Source organism: Megalobrama amblycephala, linkage group LG3, assembly GCF_018812025.1.
Source record: "Megalobrama amblycephala isolate DHTTF-2021 linkage group LG3, ASM1881202v1, whole genome shotgun sequence".
Taxonomy (NCBI): domain Eukaryota; kingdom Metazoa; phylum Chordata; class Actinopteri; order Cypriniformes; family Xenocyprididae; genus Megalobrama; species Megalobrama amblycephala.
Window position 1 is genome coordinate 56,873,825 of NC_063046.1, and position 21,184 is coordinate 56,895,008.

At 35.5% G+C, this 21,184-nt stretch overlaps 1 protein-coding gene across 3 annotated transcripts in view; it reads left to right on the forward strand.

Moving 5' to 3' along the window:
* The first annotated feature begins 3,342 nt into the window (after window positions 1–3,342).
* The window catches only part of LOC125265746 (phospholipid-transporting ATPase ABCA1), a 222,834-nt gene continuing 204,992 nt past the window's right edge, over window positions 3,343–21,184 (forward strand). Inside the window, exons 1-2 of one of the 3 annotated variants that reach the window (XM_048186163.1) lie at window positions 3,343–3,580; window positions 18,994–19,105. In XM_048186163.1, coding sequence (XP_048042120.1) covers window positions 3,459–3,580; window positions 18,994–19,105 — 234 coding nt within the window. In that variant the 5' untranslated portion in view covers window positions 3,343–3,458. Of the gene's footprint in view, window positions 3,581–7,655; window positions 7,892–18,993; window positions 19,106–21,184 lie in introns of those variants that run through there. The other 2 variants (XM_048186162.1, XM_048186164.1) reach the window with 2 other exon arrangements.

Consider the following 21,184-nt stretch of genomic DNA (forward strand, 5'->3'; position numbering starts at 1 on the left):
ATAACATTTTGATCAGAAGCGTGTTTACACTTGCCTTTTCAATGTGAATGTTGACAACATCCGGATACAAGTCGCATGTTAAAGGGATAGTTCACCCAAAAATGAAAATGTTGTCATTAATAACTCACCCTAATGTTGCCCTAAACCCGTAAGACCTTTGTTCATCTTCTAAACACAAATTAAGATATTTTCAATGAAATCTGTGAGCTATCTGGCCTCCGATAGACTGCAACACAACGACTACTTTCAAGGTCCAGAAAGGTAGTAAAGACATTGTTAAAATAGTCCATGTGACTACAGTGGTTCAAGCCTTAAAGGGATAGTTCACCCAAAAATGAAAAATTTATGTTTATCTGCTTATCCCCAGGGCATCCAAGATGTAGGTGAATTTGTTTCTTCAGTAGAACACAAATGATGATTTTTAACCGTTGCGTTCTGTCAGTCGTATAATGCATGTCAATGGGAATTCCATCTATAAGAGTCAAAAAAAAAAAAAAAAAAAAAAAAAAAAAAACTGATCGTTTCATGTCTTAGGGCAGGCATCAATGTGTCGTTACGAGCCGCAGGATTTAATTTGGATTTGTCTGTGCATGTTTTTTTACTCTTATAGATGCCCTGGGGGTAAGCAGATAAACATCAAATTTTCATTTTTGTGTGAACTATCCCTTTAATGTTATAAAGCGACTAGAATTTTATTTTTTATTTCTTTTTTTTTTTTTGCACAAAAAGTAAACAAAAAAAAAAAAAAATAAATAAATAAATAAATAAATAAAAATAAAAATCACACGCATGCGTCATGCTGCTCACATGTACAGCATTGGCCAATACTGAGCTGGCATTCTGCAGCACACAGATAAACTTTGGGGATAAAAAAAACCCAGCAACATTACACACTAACTAAAGTTGAAAAAGTGAAAAAGCATAATAAGACCCCTTTAAGGTATTTCTGGAGAATTATTTTGACAAATGTCATCATAAAATATAACTGCAGCTGATAACAGGTGCATAATAGATCTAATCAGCATCAAGTGACAGATTATAATATAAATACTATGTTTTTTTGTTCAAACTCCCTTTAAAATGTGCGTTCGTAATAACTTCTAATTGCAAAAAAAAAAAAAATTAACTATCAATAAACAGTTATTATATAGTATAGGCCGACTATATTTACAGTACACAAAGTATGTACCATTATATACATTGTTTATTCATTTTTGTTATTGTAAGTTAATAAAAATACAACTGTTCTTTATCAGTTCGTGTTAGCTCAGGCATTAAAAAAAAAAAAATTAAAAGATACATTTATTAACATGTAATTAACATGTTAATAAATGGAACTTTATTGTAAAGTGTTTCCAAAGTACCTCAATCTACATGAAAAATATAGTGCAATGTAAGTGTATTACAAATAAATTCTAATTAGGCCTATTAGTATAATTAGATGTAATGATTTTTACTGCATCACACTACAGCATGCTGTGTCATTGTGCTAGCAGGTGACTGACAGTTACAAAAGTTCAGGCTCTTCCCATGATGACCTTGACTTTTGTCACTGAAACACTCTTGTATACACAATACTTCTACAGCATTTATGACACAGCTTTGTTTTCTATAGGTTTATCTGTGTGTTCAGTAACCATTATGACTTTATAACAGGAACCATAATTTTCATAATGTATGGCACAGGTTATGTATTCTCATAAAATATAAGGACAAACATGTCCTGTGCATCACTTAAATGTCTTAAACACTTAAACATGCAACAACAGCTCACCCATTTAACCAAAATGGTTTCAAAAACGTTACCTCTCAAGATTGTGTACATAAATGCTGCATGTAATAGATGGAGCACAATAATGCACATGATGAAACAAATGTACACTTGATTAAATATATTCACACCAGAGCTGTGTTGAGTCTGGGGAAAGTGATGTGAGACAACATTTTCACAACTTGATCCCCGTACACTTTCAGTGCTTATTGAATTTGCATTTCAGGGTTTTTTTCCTTTCAAGCATGGCCTAGTATCTTCCATTAGGTGGTAAAGACAAATATACTAATTAAGAATTGTCATTTTTGCCGCGCTGCTGTACTTTTTAGGACCCTATGAAAACACAGACTGAATTATAAAAATGGAATTTACTGTATAAAACAGATTGTCATAAAATTTAGCAAATTTTGGCTGTGGGATAAGGACCGGAGATGAGAGGCCACAAGGAGAATCACTCTGAGATGGGGGGGGGGGGGAATGGTCATCGTCCTAGTTGATGTTTATAAAAATGGGTGAGCAAAATGTGCAAATAAGTAATATTAAAGGCACAATATAAGATTTTTATATTAAAATATCCAAAAAAACACTTGCAAAGTGTTATATATTTCGTTCAATTGTGTACTTAGATTATCCGAAATGTTTCCAAATTCTCCCTACCTGTCGCCTGTCATTGACGGGGCTTATGCTCATTTACAATTATTTCTATAGCCAAAGCTGGCTTGCTTGTTTGATGGAAACGGAGGAAAAACGGCGCATAATGCAAGAGAAGCTGTATACATTTTATTTTACCGTGCACTTGCTTAAACACCGCATCCATAGGGGCTGCCATTGTTGTTTCGCTGGCTATGTGACGTCAGAGCGCGGAACTGGGAGTACGACGATCTAGTACGAGTTAACAGGTGGGAAGTCACGGGTTTGACTGCCGTTCCAGTGCACTTTCATGGGTAGAAGTAGTGATGGGACGGTTGATACCGGGGCTTCGATGCTCCGACAGTTTTCAAAGCACCATTGTATCACACAGTGTACCGATGCTTATATCGAAATGACAATACCACGTGATTGATGACGTTTGAAGCTTCAAACGTCATGCAGTATCGGAAAGTCGAGACAGCTGGTTTGAAAACATTGGCGCTTCACTGATAGCCTACATAAAGGAAAATGCATTTAATCATGCTTTATTGCTGGGGTCTCAGAGAACCCGAACAGAACATAAGGGTGAAACAGCTCATCTAAAATACTTTTTAACTAGGCTACTCATGTCAGTTATGATCACATCATTGTATATTTTATATTACTGATCAAATATGTGATTCTGTTGACCATGCAGGTTACACATGACACGAGTTGTGGTCTCATTGTCAAAAATTAATTTAGATGAGATTACATCAGATTAGATAAAAACAGATTCAAGACAACAGTGATTCCGTATGTCACGGACTTGAAGCTTTGGTCATGTGATTTTTCAAACCGTAGATCTGCTCCGCAATGATTTAGATATGGTGAAGAAAACAAGTCTGACCACCAGATGTCACTAATGCGCACTGTGTTAAAAGCTTCGAGTAATGAACCATTTTTTGGCACAATTTGATGAAAGCCTCAAACGCTTCAGAAAGCCTCGGTTTCCCATCACTAGGTAGAAGGTTGGAAAAACACGGCGTGCGGGTTGCCTGTTACGCGGCGAAACATTATGGACCATGGCAAGCAAACGTTGGGACAAAGGGATAATCGGCGTGACGTTTCCGAGATGGCGAGAGCCTTGCGACAAACTTCGACTTGGCAGAGACGCTGCTCTTGCACGTTATTAGACAGGTAAGCAAATGTAGGCTACATAAGACTAATAAATGTTAGCTCAACACGATGAAATGTTAGAATATCATCAGTATGATATTCTAATGTATAGCTTACTGTTAAGTCTCATACAGCCAACAAACTAATACAACATTACAACTTTCAAGACACTCAAATGCAGTTTAGTATGATAGTGTAACGTTAGATCAAGTGAAACAGCGCTGCATTACCTCACAATTGTAATTCGTCAAATAAACTGACCTGTATGAGTAGTATTTCAGCACTTGCGGTAGTTCGGTAGGATGAATAACGTTAAATGTCCTCATTCCTTTATATCCCCCGGGACTCGCATGTGACATTCATATCTGTTTCTCATTAGCAATAGCGCCCGCGATTATCGGCCACGCCCTGGCTGCGACCGACAAACAACAACTGAAGCAAACAGAGAGGTTAAAAGGGGGGCTGACTAGCATAGATGCAAACTCCTCACCTTTCATTGAGAACTCATCTTTTTGAGATCAAAATAGGTCACCTATGGGATTTGCATAGATCCAATGAGAAAGTGTTTTATGGGGGTAGGGGGGTCTTACAAGGGTACTTGGGAACTTACAAGGGAAAATAAAGAACTGGTTGTTTCAATAAGTTCTGTATAGTGTTTCCTTTACTCTTTACTTTAAAAACTGTCTATAATGGATAATATTTTATGTATTTGAGGTCTGAGATGTGGCAAACAGTATTGCAGTCTAATCAGCCAATATTGTCTTAAATATCCTGAATAGCATTTCGTTATTTATAACATGAGATTTTAACCAAATGTTGATTTTTGGTAAAATGTTGCAACAATATCTTAATGTTTTTGCATGAAAAATTACAGTTTGGGACATTAAGGGATTTTTTTCATTTATTTTTATTACCCTGTAAGTAACTACAAATGGGCATGTAAATCAAATAACTTGGAAAAAAAAATTACGTGTGCAGCATGCCCCCGCCCCACTCAATGTTCTCACGTTTTTTCCCCTTATCTGTTTGCATCCCTAGACTAGGGACAGGTGTTGGTGATTAGTTGTCATGGGAACTAATGAGGGTAACCAGAATGACAAACAAGGCACAAAGCAAAACAGGAACCAAACACTGGAAGTGAACACAGAAACATTGGGAACTGAAAATACATTTTAATATAAAAGTCATTACAAAACACAAGACATAGCACGGGATCGTGACGGTCTGCTAGTGCCCGTTCTACTAGTCACAGCTGCCTTAAATACATATATTTTCCTGCTCTTACTAATTAGAGTATACCATTTTCAATAAAATAATATCTTGCCTCCTGCATTCTATTCATTAAATAAAATGATTAAAGGTGCTGTACGTCTTTTTTTTCTTCTTTCTGTACTAAAGCATTAAAATACCATAATATATTTGTAGAAATTTAGGGAACATGAGTTCACATACTTGTTTCTCTGAAAAAAAAAAGCCAGTTACTTTGAAATGTGTGTTCCGTGTCAGAATGTTTTTGTTTTGGTTTATGTGATCCCACCCACTGCTAATTTACCCAACAGTATTTTGCTGCAATTCCATGTATTGTATTTCACGAAAAGTAACTGTTGTTTATTATTTATAAAACGGTTAGTTTCAGTTTGGTCAGTAGCTGTGTTCTGTGTAGTACTGCACAACACCCTTAGCAACCACTCTTAGCAAAGTAAAAAATGTTCGTTCTCAATTGATATTGTTCATTGAAGCTTACTATGTAGAAGAGTATTGTGAGAGTGATATTGAGTGATTGAGTGTATTACCTGCATTCAGATTTAGCATTTCCCTTTAGGTCTGTCCTATGTTCATAAAAAAATCAGTTTGATTGTCTGATGCGATCTTGTTCTTGTAACATTTAATGGGTTTTCTCGTGCCCTGCTGACAAAGCATTTGTCATTTACGTCTTGTTCCGTGTTCACAACAAGTTTCAATATATAAGTCATTGCGACTGAGTGACTCGCTCATAAAGACAATCTTTCCCGCCATCTAGAGACATAATAACGTAACTTCTGTTACTGTTCACGGTCAGTGACATTTTTTTCCAGCGCAAGGAAGGCTTTTAGTGATTTTATTTCATGAAAGTTGCATTGATAAATTTTTTTGTCTTTAATATTAGTATTGTGTGGTAACCGTTTTATAAAAGCAATAAGCCCCGTGAAGTCGTGGTTTACAGTGAATTCACTGTAAACCATGGCTTCTTGGGGCTTATTGCTTTAAAATTATATATATATATATAATATACATATACATATACATATATACATATATATAGTACAGTCCAAAAGTTTGGAACCACTAAGATTTTTAATGTTTTTAAAAGAAGTTTCGTCTGCTCACCAAGGCTACATTTATTTAATTAAAAATACAGTAAAAACAGTAATATTGTGAAATATTATTACAATTTAAAATAACTGTTTTCTATTTGAATATATTTCACAAAGTAATTTATTCCTGTGATGGCAAAGCTGAATTTTCAGCATCATTACTCCAGTCTTCAGTGTTCATTCAGAAATCATTCTAATATGCTGATCTGCTGCTCAAGAAACATTTAATGTGTACAATTGTACAAAATATTTGTGTACAATATTTTTTTTTCAGGATTATTTGATGAATAGAAAGTTCAAAAGAACAGTGTTTATCTGAAATCTAATCTTTTGTCACATTATAAATGTCTTTACTGCCACTTTTGATTGATTTAATGCATCCTTGCTGAATAAAAGTATTCATTTCTTTAATTTCTTTAAAAAAAAAAAAAAAAAAATTCTTACTGACCCCAAACTTTTGAACGGTAGTGTATAATGATACAGAAGCTTTGTATTTCAGATAAATGCTGTTCTTTTGAACTTTCTATTCATCAAGGAATCCTGAAAAAAAAAAAAAAAAAAAAAGTACACAACTGTTTTCAACATTGAAAATAATCATAAATGTTTATTGAGCAGCAAATCAGCATATTAGAATGATTTCTGAAGGATCATGTGACACTGAAGACTGGAGTAACGATGCTGAAAATTCAGCTTTGCCATCACAGGAATAAATTACTTTGTCAAATATATTTAAATAGTACACAGTTATTTTAAATTGTAATAATATTTCTCAATATTACTGTTTTTTACTGTATTTTTAATTAAATAAATGTAGCCTTGGTGAGCAGACGAAACTTCTTTTAAAAACATTAAAAATCTTAGTGGTTCCAAACTTTTGGACTGTACTGTGTGTGTGTGTGTATATATATATATATATATATATATATATATATATAATATAATATAATAATATACACACACACACATGCTGAAAGTTGAAGTACTTATCAAAATAATAAAAAAATTTTAAACAAGTTTTAACTGTGATCAGATGTTAACCATATACCATATCTGTTAAAAATGTATTTATAAATATAAATATATAAATATGTCCATCTGCATGTGTACATAGACCAACAGTTCAAAATGTAAAATATAAGAATGTGTCCTGTTTGAACGACAATCAGATGAACACAACTGCAAAATGGACTGAAGGTCAGTAACTTACGTTTAATGATATGGAAATAAAACAAACCTCAAAAGTCACTTTTTATAATATCTTTTCAATTATTTACTAGTCTGTCACAATAATGTAATATATTTAAAAATCTTCTTTTTGGGGGAATTTCTTAGAAAATATTAATTTTATGTGAATAATTTCATATGGAAGATATTTCATGTAAAAAAAAAAAATGTGATTAAAAAAAATACATAGAATTGATTGACAGCCTTAATTAAGATAGGCTACGTGGAGATTCATTCGTTTCTCTTTCACAGTCGCAGGCCTTTCACCCAGAGGTTCGTTTACTGCTGCTGTAAAACTCATCAGTTGATAGACACTCGCTATTTTCTGCTCTCAGTCTTAGCTGATTATTAACTCGCCAATCTGATTCATTCTGAACTGCGTAAATGTCAAGCAAACTTATATCACAAACACATAACATTTGATTACAGAAGTGCAGCTGTTCACGTGGGTGTGTTCTGTTGTGTAACACACACCGTCTTACCTGTATCCATAGACGCAGAGCTCATTTGCAGTTTATTGCTTGGGGAACGAGGCTGAGCAGAGAGACAGAAAGAGAGAGAGAGAGAGAGACAGGTATATTAGAGAAAGAGTGTAAGAAACAGATAGTCTGTATCAGGTCAGCTGGTTGATTTGATTGTTTGTGTGTGTGGCTGGTTGAATTATTAGCTGTGTAGAGTAAGTGCAGGTGTTTGGATCGTACTGGACACTCATGATGCCGAGCTGACAGGAAAATCTGCTCCAGTTAAAACACAGGTGAGTGTTTGCTAATGTGTTGAGCGTGATTCTGCTGTATTTTGCGCAACACAATTAAAATTACAGAGAAATTGGGCTATACTTTATTTTGTAACTTTGCAACTACATGTCAACTGCCAGTCATTACTAGACAGTTAGGGTTGTGTTAGGGTTAGTAGAATAAGCTGACATGTACATGCAAAGTTATTGTCAGTAGAATGTCTGTTGGGGAGCATCGAAAGAAAATGTTAGCAGATATTAAGTATACAGTCTAATAATGACTGACATTTAGTTGTAATGTTACATTAGTAGTAGAATGTATAAAGTGGACTATTGAAATAAAGTGTTATCAGAAATTAAAGTTAAGTTAAAGTATGGGTACTCTGTCAAAATTTTAAAGTATTTAACAAAACATTTAACTGAGTTTAATTTAAAAAGTGTCCACACTTTACTTGAGTATTTCAAATTATCATTATTATTTTATTTTTTTTAGGTTTAGAAATAGAGACAAGAGGAAATTGCCTTATCAAAGTATAAATTGTAAGCGTTAACTTTGTAAAAATTATAGACATTTTCATGTAGTGTGATCCTCCCTAACGTGAATTGTAAAACAAAGAAGCAAATCAAACGAATGTGCATAGAATTACTGTTTAAATATATTGACATTAACTCACATGGCTGGGCATGAATTTACAAGTAATGTAAAAAATGTAAAATTAAAAAAGGCAGTTCTACTTTGTCATCAATTACTGAGTCACAATATCTGATGCTAATTGGCCAGTCTCATGGGGATCCTCATGCTAATGTTGCTAATCAGGACCCCAACAGGAAGTAATTAAGTCATTTTCAAGCTTTGAAGTGTAGAAGAGCGAGAGTTTTACCTCCTGCTGTTAATTAAACTTATGTGGTAATGTTTATGGGGATCTGCTTCTTCATTTATTCAGTCCTGTGTTACCTCCACATAATGGGACATAATTAATATGCATAAAATAAGTGAAAGCTATAATTATTTGTGTGGATGAGGCATATGGTATTCGAAATGTTGGAAGAAATAGCTTGAAATGTCCTGCGATGTGACAATGTTAAACTCCTCAAAACAACTTTAAACAGCATTTCTATCTTATAATTTTTTTTATGCAGGTTTAATGAGCTCATATTCATCGAGAGATTAGATGAAATATATATACTTCTAAAAATTAATTTACTGCACGACCAATGAAATGAACTATAGAACTGAAGAGGTCAACTAAATGTGTTGAAAAGATACGATGAGCAGTTCCAGCATTTATTCTCAACTAAACACATTCCCTTACACAAATACATATTCTTATTCTAAAAATCCGAGGTCATGTAAAAACTCAGTTCTCTCTGACCAAAAGAAATAGTTGAAAGTCAAACTTGCTCAACTTTTAGACTTCATCTGACTTCATCATGTTAGGCCATTATAAAAGTGTTTCCTCAGTGGGCGCTTTGATGTTTGCCTGCTTTGCATTCAGCAATACATTGAGAGATTATGCAAAAAAAATATGAAAATAGTGTTCATTTCAAAACAGGAGATCGTCTGACTGAAAGCAAGGCTTCAAAGAATAATATATAGGTGATGACCTTCAAACATATAAATGTGGCTTAAAGAACTAGTTCAGCCAGAAATATTCTCTCACTTTCATGTCTTTTCAACAGTATTATTTTCTTTCTTTTGGGAAACGCAAAATGAGATGTCAGGCACAATGCCTCGCTTTTCACGCTTGTTTTCAATAAATGGAGCCTTTAGAAGCGCTCCTCGCGCAAAGCCACCTTATGACTTCAGAAGACTTGCAATACATGCGGACATTAATGCAGCTTTTTGGAGCTTGGCAGTATAAATCACTATCTACTTTTCCTGTATGCAAAACGGAAGACTGAATGTTCTGCCTTTGGTCTCATTTTATTTTTCAAAGGGAAAAAAGTGACAGTATATTTTCATTTTTGTGTGAAGTATCCAAATATATTTTGCGGCCACTGTAGGACAATGAGTGAGACTGTATTTCTGTAGGCAGGTAACGACTCTAGTTAAACACTAGTTTATTTTTCTGTAGATTTTATTGCCAAAACCTAAAATGAACTGGTGACTAGTGGTGTCATAAAAAACAGAAGGCAAGTTTTTTTTTATTTTTTTTATTTATTTTTTTTTTATTTACAGTATTAAACCTTGATGCATGTATGCATAACATCTACAACACATTCTCTTCAGAAGTGTAAAAAGCCTGCATACCAAATGGGTGATTATATGGGTGTTAGCGAATACTAACAGGTTTTTGGATGGATAACTTTTTAGCTTTAATAAGCAGTCTAAATCCAAACATTAACAAAGTCAGGCTTAACCTTGTGAAAAAGAAGTACACTTTAGCTTACGTTTAAAAAGAGTACTTATTATGAGAATAATATACTCTTAATGAAGATTCTTAACTGCATGTATGAATTCTGAATGTAATGTTTTTGAACACTTAACTGCATGTTAATTGCAACTTTAAATGTAAATGCATTTAATATTAATTTAAGGTTAGCTGAACTTAAAAATGACTTAAGTACATCTTTATGTAATTTCATAATTGCATCTATTGTCTTTGAAATAAGTGTACTGCTGAATGTACTGACTTATGGTAAACTAAAATAAAGTAAATTATTAGTTTACGAATATCATACTGCAGTTAAAATCATAATCAAGAACTTTGCATGTGTATTAGTATGTTAGTCAGCAAATCAAAATAAGTGTACTATAAAACTAGACAAAAGTTTATTAAAACAACGATTTAAAATGCACTTTAAAGTAAAACTTTTAATTGGACATTTTTACATAGTGCACTTTTAGAAAAGTGTGTTGAGAAACAGTCATGAAAGTGTAACTAATCACTCTAAGTGGTCTTTTATTTCATTAATCTCATCATGTACAGTTTATTACAAACATATATTAAACAAACATATTAAAATTTGAAGTACACAAGTGCACATTCAATTAAGTGCACTTCTTTTTCAAAAGGGTAAAGTTTAAGTATTAACTTTTTCAATGTCAAAATACAAATTAATATGCACAGACAGGATTATATCTTATAAAATCTTGTAATTATCAGTAAATAATCAGTGAATATCAGCTACATAGGCAGTGATTGGTGCAGTTTGTGGTACTGGAGGGCAAAACATTATCATTTACATGCTGCCACTATGTTGGTCAGAGCCCAGAGTGTATTTTTGAGATTCCAGTGGAGCCTAATAAAAGTGCAGGAATCCAGCGCTGAAGGGTTCAGTGTGTGGCAGTTGTTGGTAGCAGAGTTCAGGCAGTCTGATGGCTTAAAGGAAAAAGCATCCTGTTGGTGTGGAACCTGATGCTTCGGTATTATTTGTCTAAGGGTAGCAGTGAGAGAAGTACGTGGATTGGGTGACTGGAGTCAATGGTGCTGCATGCCAAGCTTGAGGGCTGGGTCTGGTTGAGTTTCGGCAGAGATTTTGGCCCCCATATTGCATGGAATTACGACCCAAGGTTGGCCCAAGTGCTGTTTGCCGAAAGTCAACCAGATCAATGCTGGGAGCAGACCAAAACTCACCCAGAACTTTACAATGTACCCAAAAATTAGCCATAACTGGCCCACAACAGTGCTGTAATCCCCAGATGTAGTTTCCTCTTTTCATTGTTATGTGTCATCTGAATTTTACACTGTTACTAGTTCTTCTGAGTATTCTGGTTCTGGACCATTAGAATAAAGACTGCAGCATCGCATGACAATAACCATATATTTCATTGTGATCTAATGCTAATATACTTATTTACATGAACTACACTGAAAAAAAGTGTAGGAATTACTTTTAAACAATTTTCACTCAGAAATTGCCAGTAAATTACACAAATAATTACAAAGAAATGGCAAACAACACATTAAATGTGAAATGTTGGGTAGAAAGGGTAGAAATTCAGTACACTTTTGTTTACAACTTTGAAAAACCATAGTATTTTACTATACAATTACATATAATGCTATGTTAATCATTTAGTTTTTCATTGCATATGGTAAAGTAACCTACTGTTGAACAATTAACAGAATTTTACTGTAGCATTTTTACTGTCTTTTTCTGTACAAAATACAAATTTACAGTGTATTATTGGAGCTGTTTGAAGTTATTTCCATTTACACTCTTTTCTGTATAGCAAAATCATCGTACAAGTTTTTTTTCCCCATGATGTTTAATGTGCGCAATATATAAATTTGCAGAGAACTTTCCTGGAGAGACATTTTAATATCCCATTCACATTTTAATCTCTGAAAAATATATTGCTGGCTTTTCATTGTATGCAAATGCTGCCGATCCCATAACGGCCTTCAATTTGCTCTCTGACCTTTTTACTACGACACGCTCACACACCTTCCACTTGTGCGTTTTTGGGTAATTGGCCTCTAAAATTAGAGATAAGTGTGTGTGTGTGTGTGTGTGTGTGTGTGCAAAGCCCTATTTCCCACAGAAATAAATTCTGACAGAATGGAAAAGCAATGACAGACAGTGATTCATAAATAGGAAATTACTCCCTGCATATTTCATACAAGGTTCCTGTGTTGGCCATTTTTCCTGTACGATGTTCTGGCTGATGCCTGATGAAATATTTACTGTAACTAGAGACAATTACTAGAGAAAGACAGAGCCAGTGTGGCCATAGAAACACTGTAACCTCCTTCTGAGTCACAAACAGAAAATGGGTCTCACTTTAGTAGGCTATCCATATTCTAGAATGACAAAATATAGTTTGTTTTCACAGATGTTGCCATTTTCCCCCCAAGTTGTATAAGAAGAATTGTTTAAAATTTGCAGCTGGGGAGACATTGGGCACTTGTTCTTCCAGGCAGCCTGGAGTTTCACTGAACAAATTTTGTAGTCTTGTTAAATGAAAGTGTAGTGTGAAATTAAACATGAAACTATTTCCCATCTGGGCACTTTAAAGCAGAACTTGTCCCCTGAAGAATTTGTTCCATAGAGAAAATGATACGACCTCTGAAAAGAAATATATATATATATATATATATATATATATATATTCCCCTAACAGGAGACGCACTCTAGAAATGGAAATGTCCTTCGCTAAAGGACAATGTGTCACATGAACAGGAGTAATTGTTCTGACAACTGAATATGCACCCTAACAGAAGGAGTATGACCTTTGAAGAAGAAGAGTAAGTTATCTGTCTAATGGTTAAAGATCTGGGCTAGTAACCCAAAAGGTTGTGGGTTAAAATCCTGGAAGGGACGATTCATGACCTGGAGAGTTACCGAGTTCCCCTGCCGCCATTGTGTCCTTGATCGAGGCACTTAACCTCAGGTTGCTCCAGTGGGACTGTCCCCATAATAATTGTACTGTAAGTCACTTTGGAAAAGACAAATAGCTAATTAACTTAGATGTATTCCGTAAGGGCAGACAGATCTCGCATAGCTTCTCTTAACCTGCCCACAATAAACAATCTCTGTCATTTAGCATGTTCTCATTCAACCAACATTTTCTCACACAACTACAATGAATGTTAAAAAATATTACATGCAAAAGATCCATTTCATTCCATTATGTCAATTTACTTCATATATTATAAACATGGCACTTTACAGATATAGTATGGGCAATCAGAGAGAGATAAAACCAGTAAGGCCTATGAAAAAAAAAAATATTAACCGAAGATTTTTACTTTATGGGCAAACAAGACCTATAAATGTGATGTGATGGCATAAACAGCATTTACAGTCTGTATCTCATATAAGGATTAGTTCACTTTAAATTGAAAATTACCCCAAGCTTTACTCACCCCCTCGATTTGAACTGCAAGAGGCGTTACACTTTCTTCCTAAGCTGAATATGGAAGGCAGTCTAGCAGAAGATAACTTGTTAAATATGGATATTTTTCTTACACAAATGCATCACTTCGCTTCAGAAGGCCTTTATTTACCCCCTGGAGCCATGTGGAGGATTTTTATGATGGATGGATGCACTTTCTTCAGCTTCTTACTCATTGTTTCCCATTTATTGCCTTTATAAAGCTTAGATGTGTCAGGATATTTATTAATATAAATATCCTGGGGCGGGGGGGGGGGGGGGGGATCTTGGGGTAATTTTCATTTTAAAGTGAACTAATCCTTTAAACATGGTCAAATGGATATCAAATGGATGGGAGTATGCAAAAAAATTATATACAGATGAGGATATGCAAAGTAAAACAACACTGTAAACCCTAATAAGTTGTCAGAACTCAAAAAAGTTGAGGCAAACAAACTCCAATGTTAAGTAAAACTTTGTAATTTTATACTACACAGGCATGTTATTTGTTGATCATATTAACTCAAATGTTTCACAATTAGCTGCTAGTTAGCAATGGCACACTTGCATATGCTAATGTATCTATCAAAGATACTATTACTATACATTTGCATGTACACAACATGCCATGTATAGTTTTGAAATATTGTAGTCCGTCCTAGACCTAAACACAGGCTCTACTGTTAACATAACCTTCAAAACTGCAATATAACAGAAATCCCTATAAATCCCAACATAACAGAAAATTAAACATTAACATGTCTCTCCATATCTTGTGCAAAAACACATTTCAACATTTATTCTGCTTATGTAGTTTGATGCAAAGCATGCTGGGAACCACAGAACTCTGCTGCACTAATTCAGTTTAAGTTCAGCTTAATATAATCAGTTATTGAGTTCACTCAACTTTTTCTATAAAGTACAGTGATATTTGAGTGAAATAAACTAATTTCATTTGGTTAATTCCACTGTATGTGTTTACAGCGTTGCAAACTCTATATATGGTTACTTTGGGGAGGAGACAGGGTATGGATGCATGTACGTTCAATCTTCCACTGACTAGGATTTCTAAAGGGAATTTGGCACAGGTTCTGGTGTATGTTTTATGAATCTGAAAACTTTGAATCTGTGCGTACGCAAATTGGACTTTTAGGATGAAATCTATGCAACGTTTTATACATGAGGCCCCTGATCAGTGAGATCAGACCAGTGAGACCACAGCAGTGTGAGCAGACCATTGAGATCAGACCAGTGAGACCACAGAAGTGTGATCAGACCACTGAGATCAGATCAGTGAGATGAGACCAGTGAGTCCACAGCATTGTGATTAGACCATTGAGATCAGACCAGTGAGACCACAGAAGTGTGATCAGACCACTGAGATCAGACCAGTGAGACCACAGTGGTGTGATCAGACCATTGAGATTAGATCAGTGAGATGAGACCAGAGAGACCACAGCAGTATGATCAGACCATTGAGATCAGACCAGTGAGACCACAGAAGTGTGATTAGACCACTGAGATCAGACCAGTGAGACCACAGTGGTGTGATCAGACCATTGAGATTAGATCAGTGAGATGAGACCAGCGAGACCACAGCAGTATGATCAGACCATTGAGATTAGATCAGTGAGATCAGACCAGTGAGACCACAGAAGTGTGATCAGACCACTGAGATCAGACCAGTGAGACCACAGTGGTGTGATCAGACCATTGAGATCAGATCAGTGAGATGAGACCAGCGAGACCACAGCAGTATGATCAGACCATTGAGATCAGACCAGTGAGACCACAGCAGTGTGATCAGACCATTGAGATCAGATAAGTGAGGTTAAACCAGTGAGGCCACGGCAGTGTGATCAGACCATTGAGATTAGATCAGTGAGATGAGACCAGCGAGACCACAGCAGTATGATCAGACCATTGAGATGAGACCAGTGAGTCCACAGCATTGTGATTAGACCATTGAGATCAGACCAGTGAGACCACAGAAGTGTGATCAGACCACTGAGATCAGACCAGTGAGACCACAGCAGTGTGATCAGACCATTGAGATCAGACCAGTGAGATCAGATAAGTGAGGTTAAACCAGTGAGGCCACGGCAGTGTGATCAGACCATTGAGATCAGACCAGTGAGTCCACAGCATTGTGATCAGACTATTGAGACTTCAGCAGTGTGATCAGACCATTGAGATCAGACCAGTGAGTCCACAACCTTGTGATCAGACCATTGAGCTCAGACCAGTGAGTCCACAGCAGTGTGATCAGGTCAAGGAGATCAGACCAGTGAGACCACAACAGTGTGATCAGACCATTGAGATCAGATCAGTGAGTTCAGACCAGTAAGACCACAGTGGTGAGATCAGACCATTAAGGTCAGATCAGCAAGTTCACAGTGCGTGGTTGGAACACTAAGATTAAGCCATTAAGACCAGACCAGTGAGATCAGGCCAACAAGACTAAGCAAGTGAGACCAGACCAATGAATCTGATCTCACCCTTTATGTCAGTTTTAGTCAGTCCTCTCTTACACGCTTGCAGCTAATTCAGAATGCTGCAGCTCTTCTTTTAAAAGGAGCACGCAAGCGAGATAACACATCGTCCATATTGGCCTAACTTCATTGGCTTCTGGTTTATTTAAGGATTGATTTTTAGTGCTTGTGTTAAAATCTTTCAGTGGGAAAGCTCCAAAATACTTCTGATTTGATACAATCACCTGCCTCATCAAGAGTACTCAGGCCATTGCTTTTGGCTGTTCCAAGAGCGAAGAGCAGGGAAGACTGTGCTTTTGCGTTTGCAGCCCTAAAACTTTGAAATAATTTGCCTTAGACAGGCCAAACACACCTGTTACTTAAAACATATTTTTATTCTATGATGTTTAATTCAGTATCAAGAGCTATCTTTTTTTTTTTTTTTTTTTTTTTGATCATGTGTTTATTTATTTTTTTGTGTTGTACAGCACTTTGGTAAATACCAGTACTTTTTCTTAAACGTGCTTTTTAAATAAATTTGAATTTGAAATAAGAGCAGACCAGTCAGATCAGATAAGTAAGACTATCAGTAACTTATGCAGTGGGCAGTTAATAATGCACTATTTTATGTAACAAAGAAAATGAAAGCTCCTCCTAACTAGAGTCATGAACTCTACTGAACTCTCTCTTATCTAGAATCTAGTCTTCCTGGAAGAGTGTATGTTTGAGGATGATTGTGTGTTCATTTCCAGAGAAGCATAGGTGACCCTGACACCCACCTTTCCCTCTAGTACCAATTAAAACTCCCTCAGAGTCAGGTTTATTCTTCTGTTTGCTAATGACACTCAGGTCCCTAGGTACACACACACACACACACACACAAACACACACATTCTGTTAAGAGCTCTTCAGTGTGTTAGAAGGTAGATAACCACTTCTCTGCTGCTTTTAATGATTGTTTCCAGTGTGAAACGGTGAAGGCTTGTTAGGGTGACTGAGGAACGCAACTCTGTGGTGTGATGAAGTGTAGACTGTGGAGTGTGATTGTGTAACTGATTGTTATTTGGGTAGGGTGAGAGTTAGTGTGTGAACACTAACCCTAGAGGGTTTCCTTAACTTTACGACTGCACATATCCCTTGTTTGAAAGGACGTCACAACCTGTCGAAATTGAGCACAGTGTCACATTTTACACTGTTTTGTTTTAGACATAGTTTGTCTTTCAACTAAAATGTCCTTTAGACAGTCAATATTTTGTCACATCATATTCATTAGTTTTAGTCTAATGCATTTTATTTGATCTTTAGCATTGTATTTGATCTGAAATTGTATTGCATCATTCTAGTTAAAGGTGCACTAAGTAATATTGACAGCTAGCAGTTGAAATGGGTACTGCAGTCCAAATTCAAAATACTGGAAAGAGTTGTTTCTCCTGTTAATATTGAACCACTGTACTGACGTGAACTGATTTAAATATGTTTTTAGTACATTAATGGATCTTGAGAGAGGAAATGTCATTGCTGGCTATGCAGGCCTCACTGAGTCATCAGATTTCAACAAAAATATCTTAATTTGTGTTCTGAAGATTAACGAAGGTCTTACGGTGTGAAACGACATGAGGGTGAGTAATAAATGACAGAATTTTAATTTTTGGGCGAACTAACCCTTTGACTCTTTTCGGCAATCTGTGTTTTCACTGTTATGCAGTAGGGAATGCTATTATGCACTTTCTGAAATAGTGAAGAATCTCTGGATCCAAAAACATGCTAAGAAGCAGCAGAAAGAAGCGATAAAAGCATTGCATAATTAAAATAATGTGATCATCAAACATTAAACAGCATATAAATCAAAACTGCCTGAAGTTACCGAATGAAATGTCGAACCCATGGAGAGGTTTATGACTGTGCAAGCTTTAGGGGTATCGATGGACTTGATCTACTCAGCCTGTATGTTTTGATCATTGTTCTGAATCCAATTCAGATGTAGTCTTTAAAATTGTTCAAAATGTTGCTTTTTTTTTAATGAAACTAACCCACATTCAAGTGCTGATAGAAAAAAAAAGAAGAATGCATGAAGCTAGAAATTTGATATAATTTTATAATTTAACAAAATATTCTGGTGTCCTTGAAGGTTGTGTGAAAACGCTAAAAAATGCCGGTGCCAGCTGGCAACGTTTTTAAGCTACATTTTTATTGATGATAATGGTCTGTTTTTGATTTGTTTTCTCAGAAAGACATTTTAAATGTGTACTGTATCTGCAGAAAGTTTATTTAGTCAACTTTTAGGAGAACACAAACTAACAGAGCTAACAATGGACATGAGGATAGAGTTGGACGTCTTTATCAAGTCCCACTGAGAAAACAAAAGTGCTGCATTGCACATCATTTATTTGTGGATGCTAATGGAAATCGGAGTGTGTGGTCTGATAGCTGCTATACTAGACACATCTGAATTCAACAATGTTGATGTGAATCTGATACCAGAGTGAATCAGTGTAATGAGAAACTCCACTTATTGATCACACACCCTCTCAAACTGCATGATGTGATTATGGTTTTCCCATCAGGATGGCTGTTGGCGGTTGTTAGACATTATTCTCCTTGATAAACTAAAATAAGATTGAACCTGCAGGAGCTGATACAGTTTCACTTCCGATACAAAAAAAAAAAAAAAAGAAACAAAAAAAAAGGAAGTTGCAATACTTGTTTTACTAGTTTTTCCTCTGCGAGAACTCACATTTTCATGTTTATATGCACCAAAGACCAAGATTAGTTATGTATTAAGTTAATTAAGTGTCTGTCAATAATAAATTTCCTTTTTCTTCTCTTCACAGGGGTAACACAGTTCATATTCCCATAGCAACTTATCAACTGCTGATAATGAGTCTCCTGACACAACTCAGATTGTTACTGTGGAAGAACTTTACTCTACGGAGGAGACAGAAGGTACACACATAAACATTTCATTTTGGAAGCACAGCCCATGGAACCAGTTTGGACACATAGGCCATTGCAATACCTGTTTTGCTTTGTCAAGTCACCTTTATATAACACTTTTTACAATGTAAATTGCTTCAAAGCATCTTTACAGTGATATTAGGAACATACTTTTGGCTGTAAAGCATCTCTAGGAGATAATAGTGTCATTGTGCAGCTTAAGTAGCCTAAGTTCCGTATTGATTAATTTCCGTTGTAGCAGTTCTCCTCAGGCCAACAAATGAACAGTGCATAATTTGCATCTGATGCCAGTCATTGTGAAAAAACTCTAAACTACCAATAATATTAACATTTTTTTTGTCCTTCTTATCGTTTGAAGGAAAAAAAGGCAGATGTTTTCTTTAGTAGACATTCTGTATATAATCTCTGATGTTATTTACTTCAGTAATGATCATCACTGATGATGATTCAGTGTTACAGTTACTAATTAAGTTACAACTAAATGGAGAGTTGGCCTTATTCAGTCACTAAAGCCACCATTTTTACTCATATTTGGCATCTAGATGAACTTTAATTTGCAAATGTTATTAATAAATAATACAATACACATAAACTTACTAAGTAAATTCAGTCTAATGGGATGATTTCCCATCACAGTAAAAAAAAAAAAAAAAAATCAAATATTTACTATTTATAGCACTGTTTTTACCTACTTTCTTCCAAATATTGGGCCACACTGAAGTTTTTGTATAATTCAAACACTGCATATAAACCATTTTTAGAAAATAAATCATGAAAAAGTTAAGATAATTTTTTTTAATTATCACAGTTTTAAAAACGTAATTAATATTTTTATGATGAATTTTCCTGGTTTAAGATTGAAAGGGTGTGGGAAAAGAGTAAAACAATTAAATCTGTAAAAGGTTTTCAAAAGTAGCCAAAATAAAATGAGGAAGGCATGGTAAAAAAAAAAAAAAAAAAAAAGTTTCTAATACAGTTTTATTGTGACCTTCATATAACAACAAGAGCAACAACAACAAAAAAAAGGATGTAAAAGTCCCCATTAAAGAAACGCCCAAATACACAGTGTGATCTGTTGTTTTTGGAGAAAAAGGAGGCTCTATCTGACCTGGAACAGGTGTGTGTAAGAATGGGCAGATTTCATTGGTCTTTAGAGAGTGAAAAACAGTCTCACCTTCACACAGGCTGCTAGACGTATGCTTGGGATTATTCATCACCTGGAGGAACAGCAGCACAGCACTGACTGTCACATCTCAGAGCTCCTCTGGAGAAAATGATTGATGAGGAATGTCACTTCCTCAAAGACAGGAAACTCACGAGACGAGAGAGAGAGTGAGATCACACATTAAAGGGGTGGTTCACTGTTTTTTTTCTAGGCTTGATTGTGTTTATGGGGCGTAGCTTTACATATCTTAATGCTTTGTTTAAAAAAAACAAACAAAAAAAACCTGTATTTTATATTTTACCTTTATTCTACACCGCTGTTTCCCTTCTCCTAAAAACGCTCTGTTGAGTTCCTGGTTCTATGAAGCACATCCCTCAGAAATATGCAATGGACTGAGATTGGTTAGCTGGCTCTGTGTATTGTGAATCGCTGTCCGGAATACGATGTCACAATTCACGTTGTCCGGAAATGACACGCGTCTTACCATTATGAGCAAAAGTCGCATGTGCTTCGGTCAAAATCCAGTCTTTGCTTCGGTGGAAATGTAAATAATGGCGTCAATATTGCCGTATAAATTTGAGCCCGAATCAGACCCAGCAATGATGAAGAGGGTCAAGCAGAACCTCTGCAAGCACAGCTTTTAATGGACGTTTATGAATGTTAGTATTTTTGTTTGTATTTGTGTCAAAGTATTTAGATATGCTGTCACTTGTAAATATTACTGCTGCCCCTTAGTGTTCTGATTAAAGCTTTACTGTAGCTAAATACATGACTGAGTAGTAGCATTTTTGTAAAGGTATTGTTTAATTTATAGCATGAACGAACATGTGGGTAAACACAACATAAAAGCCGTAATGAAACAATGCTGTACACTGATAACAAAAACGCCATCAAACACCAAC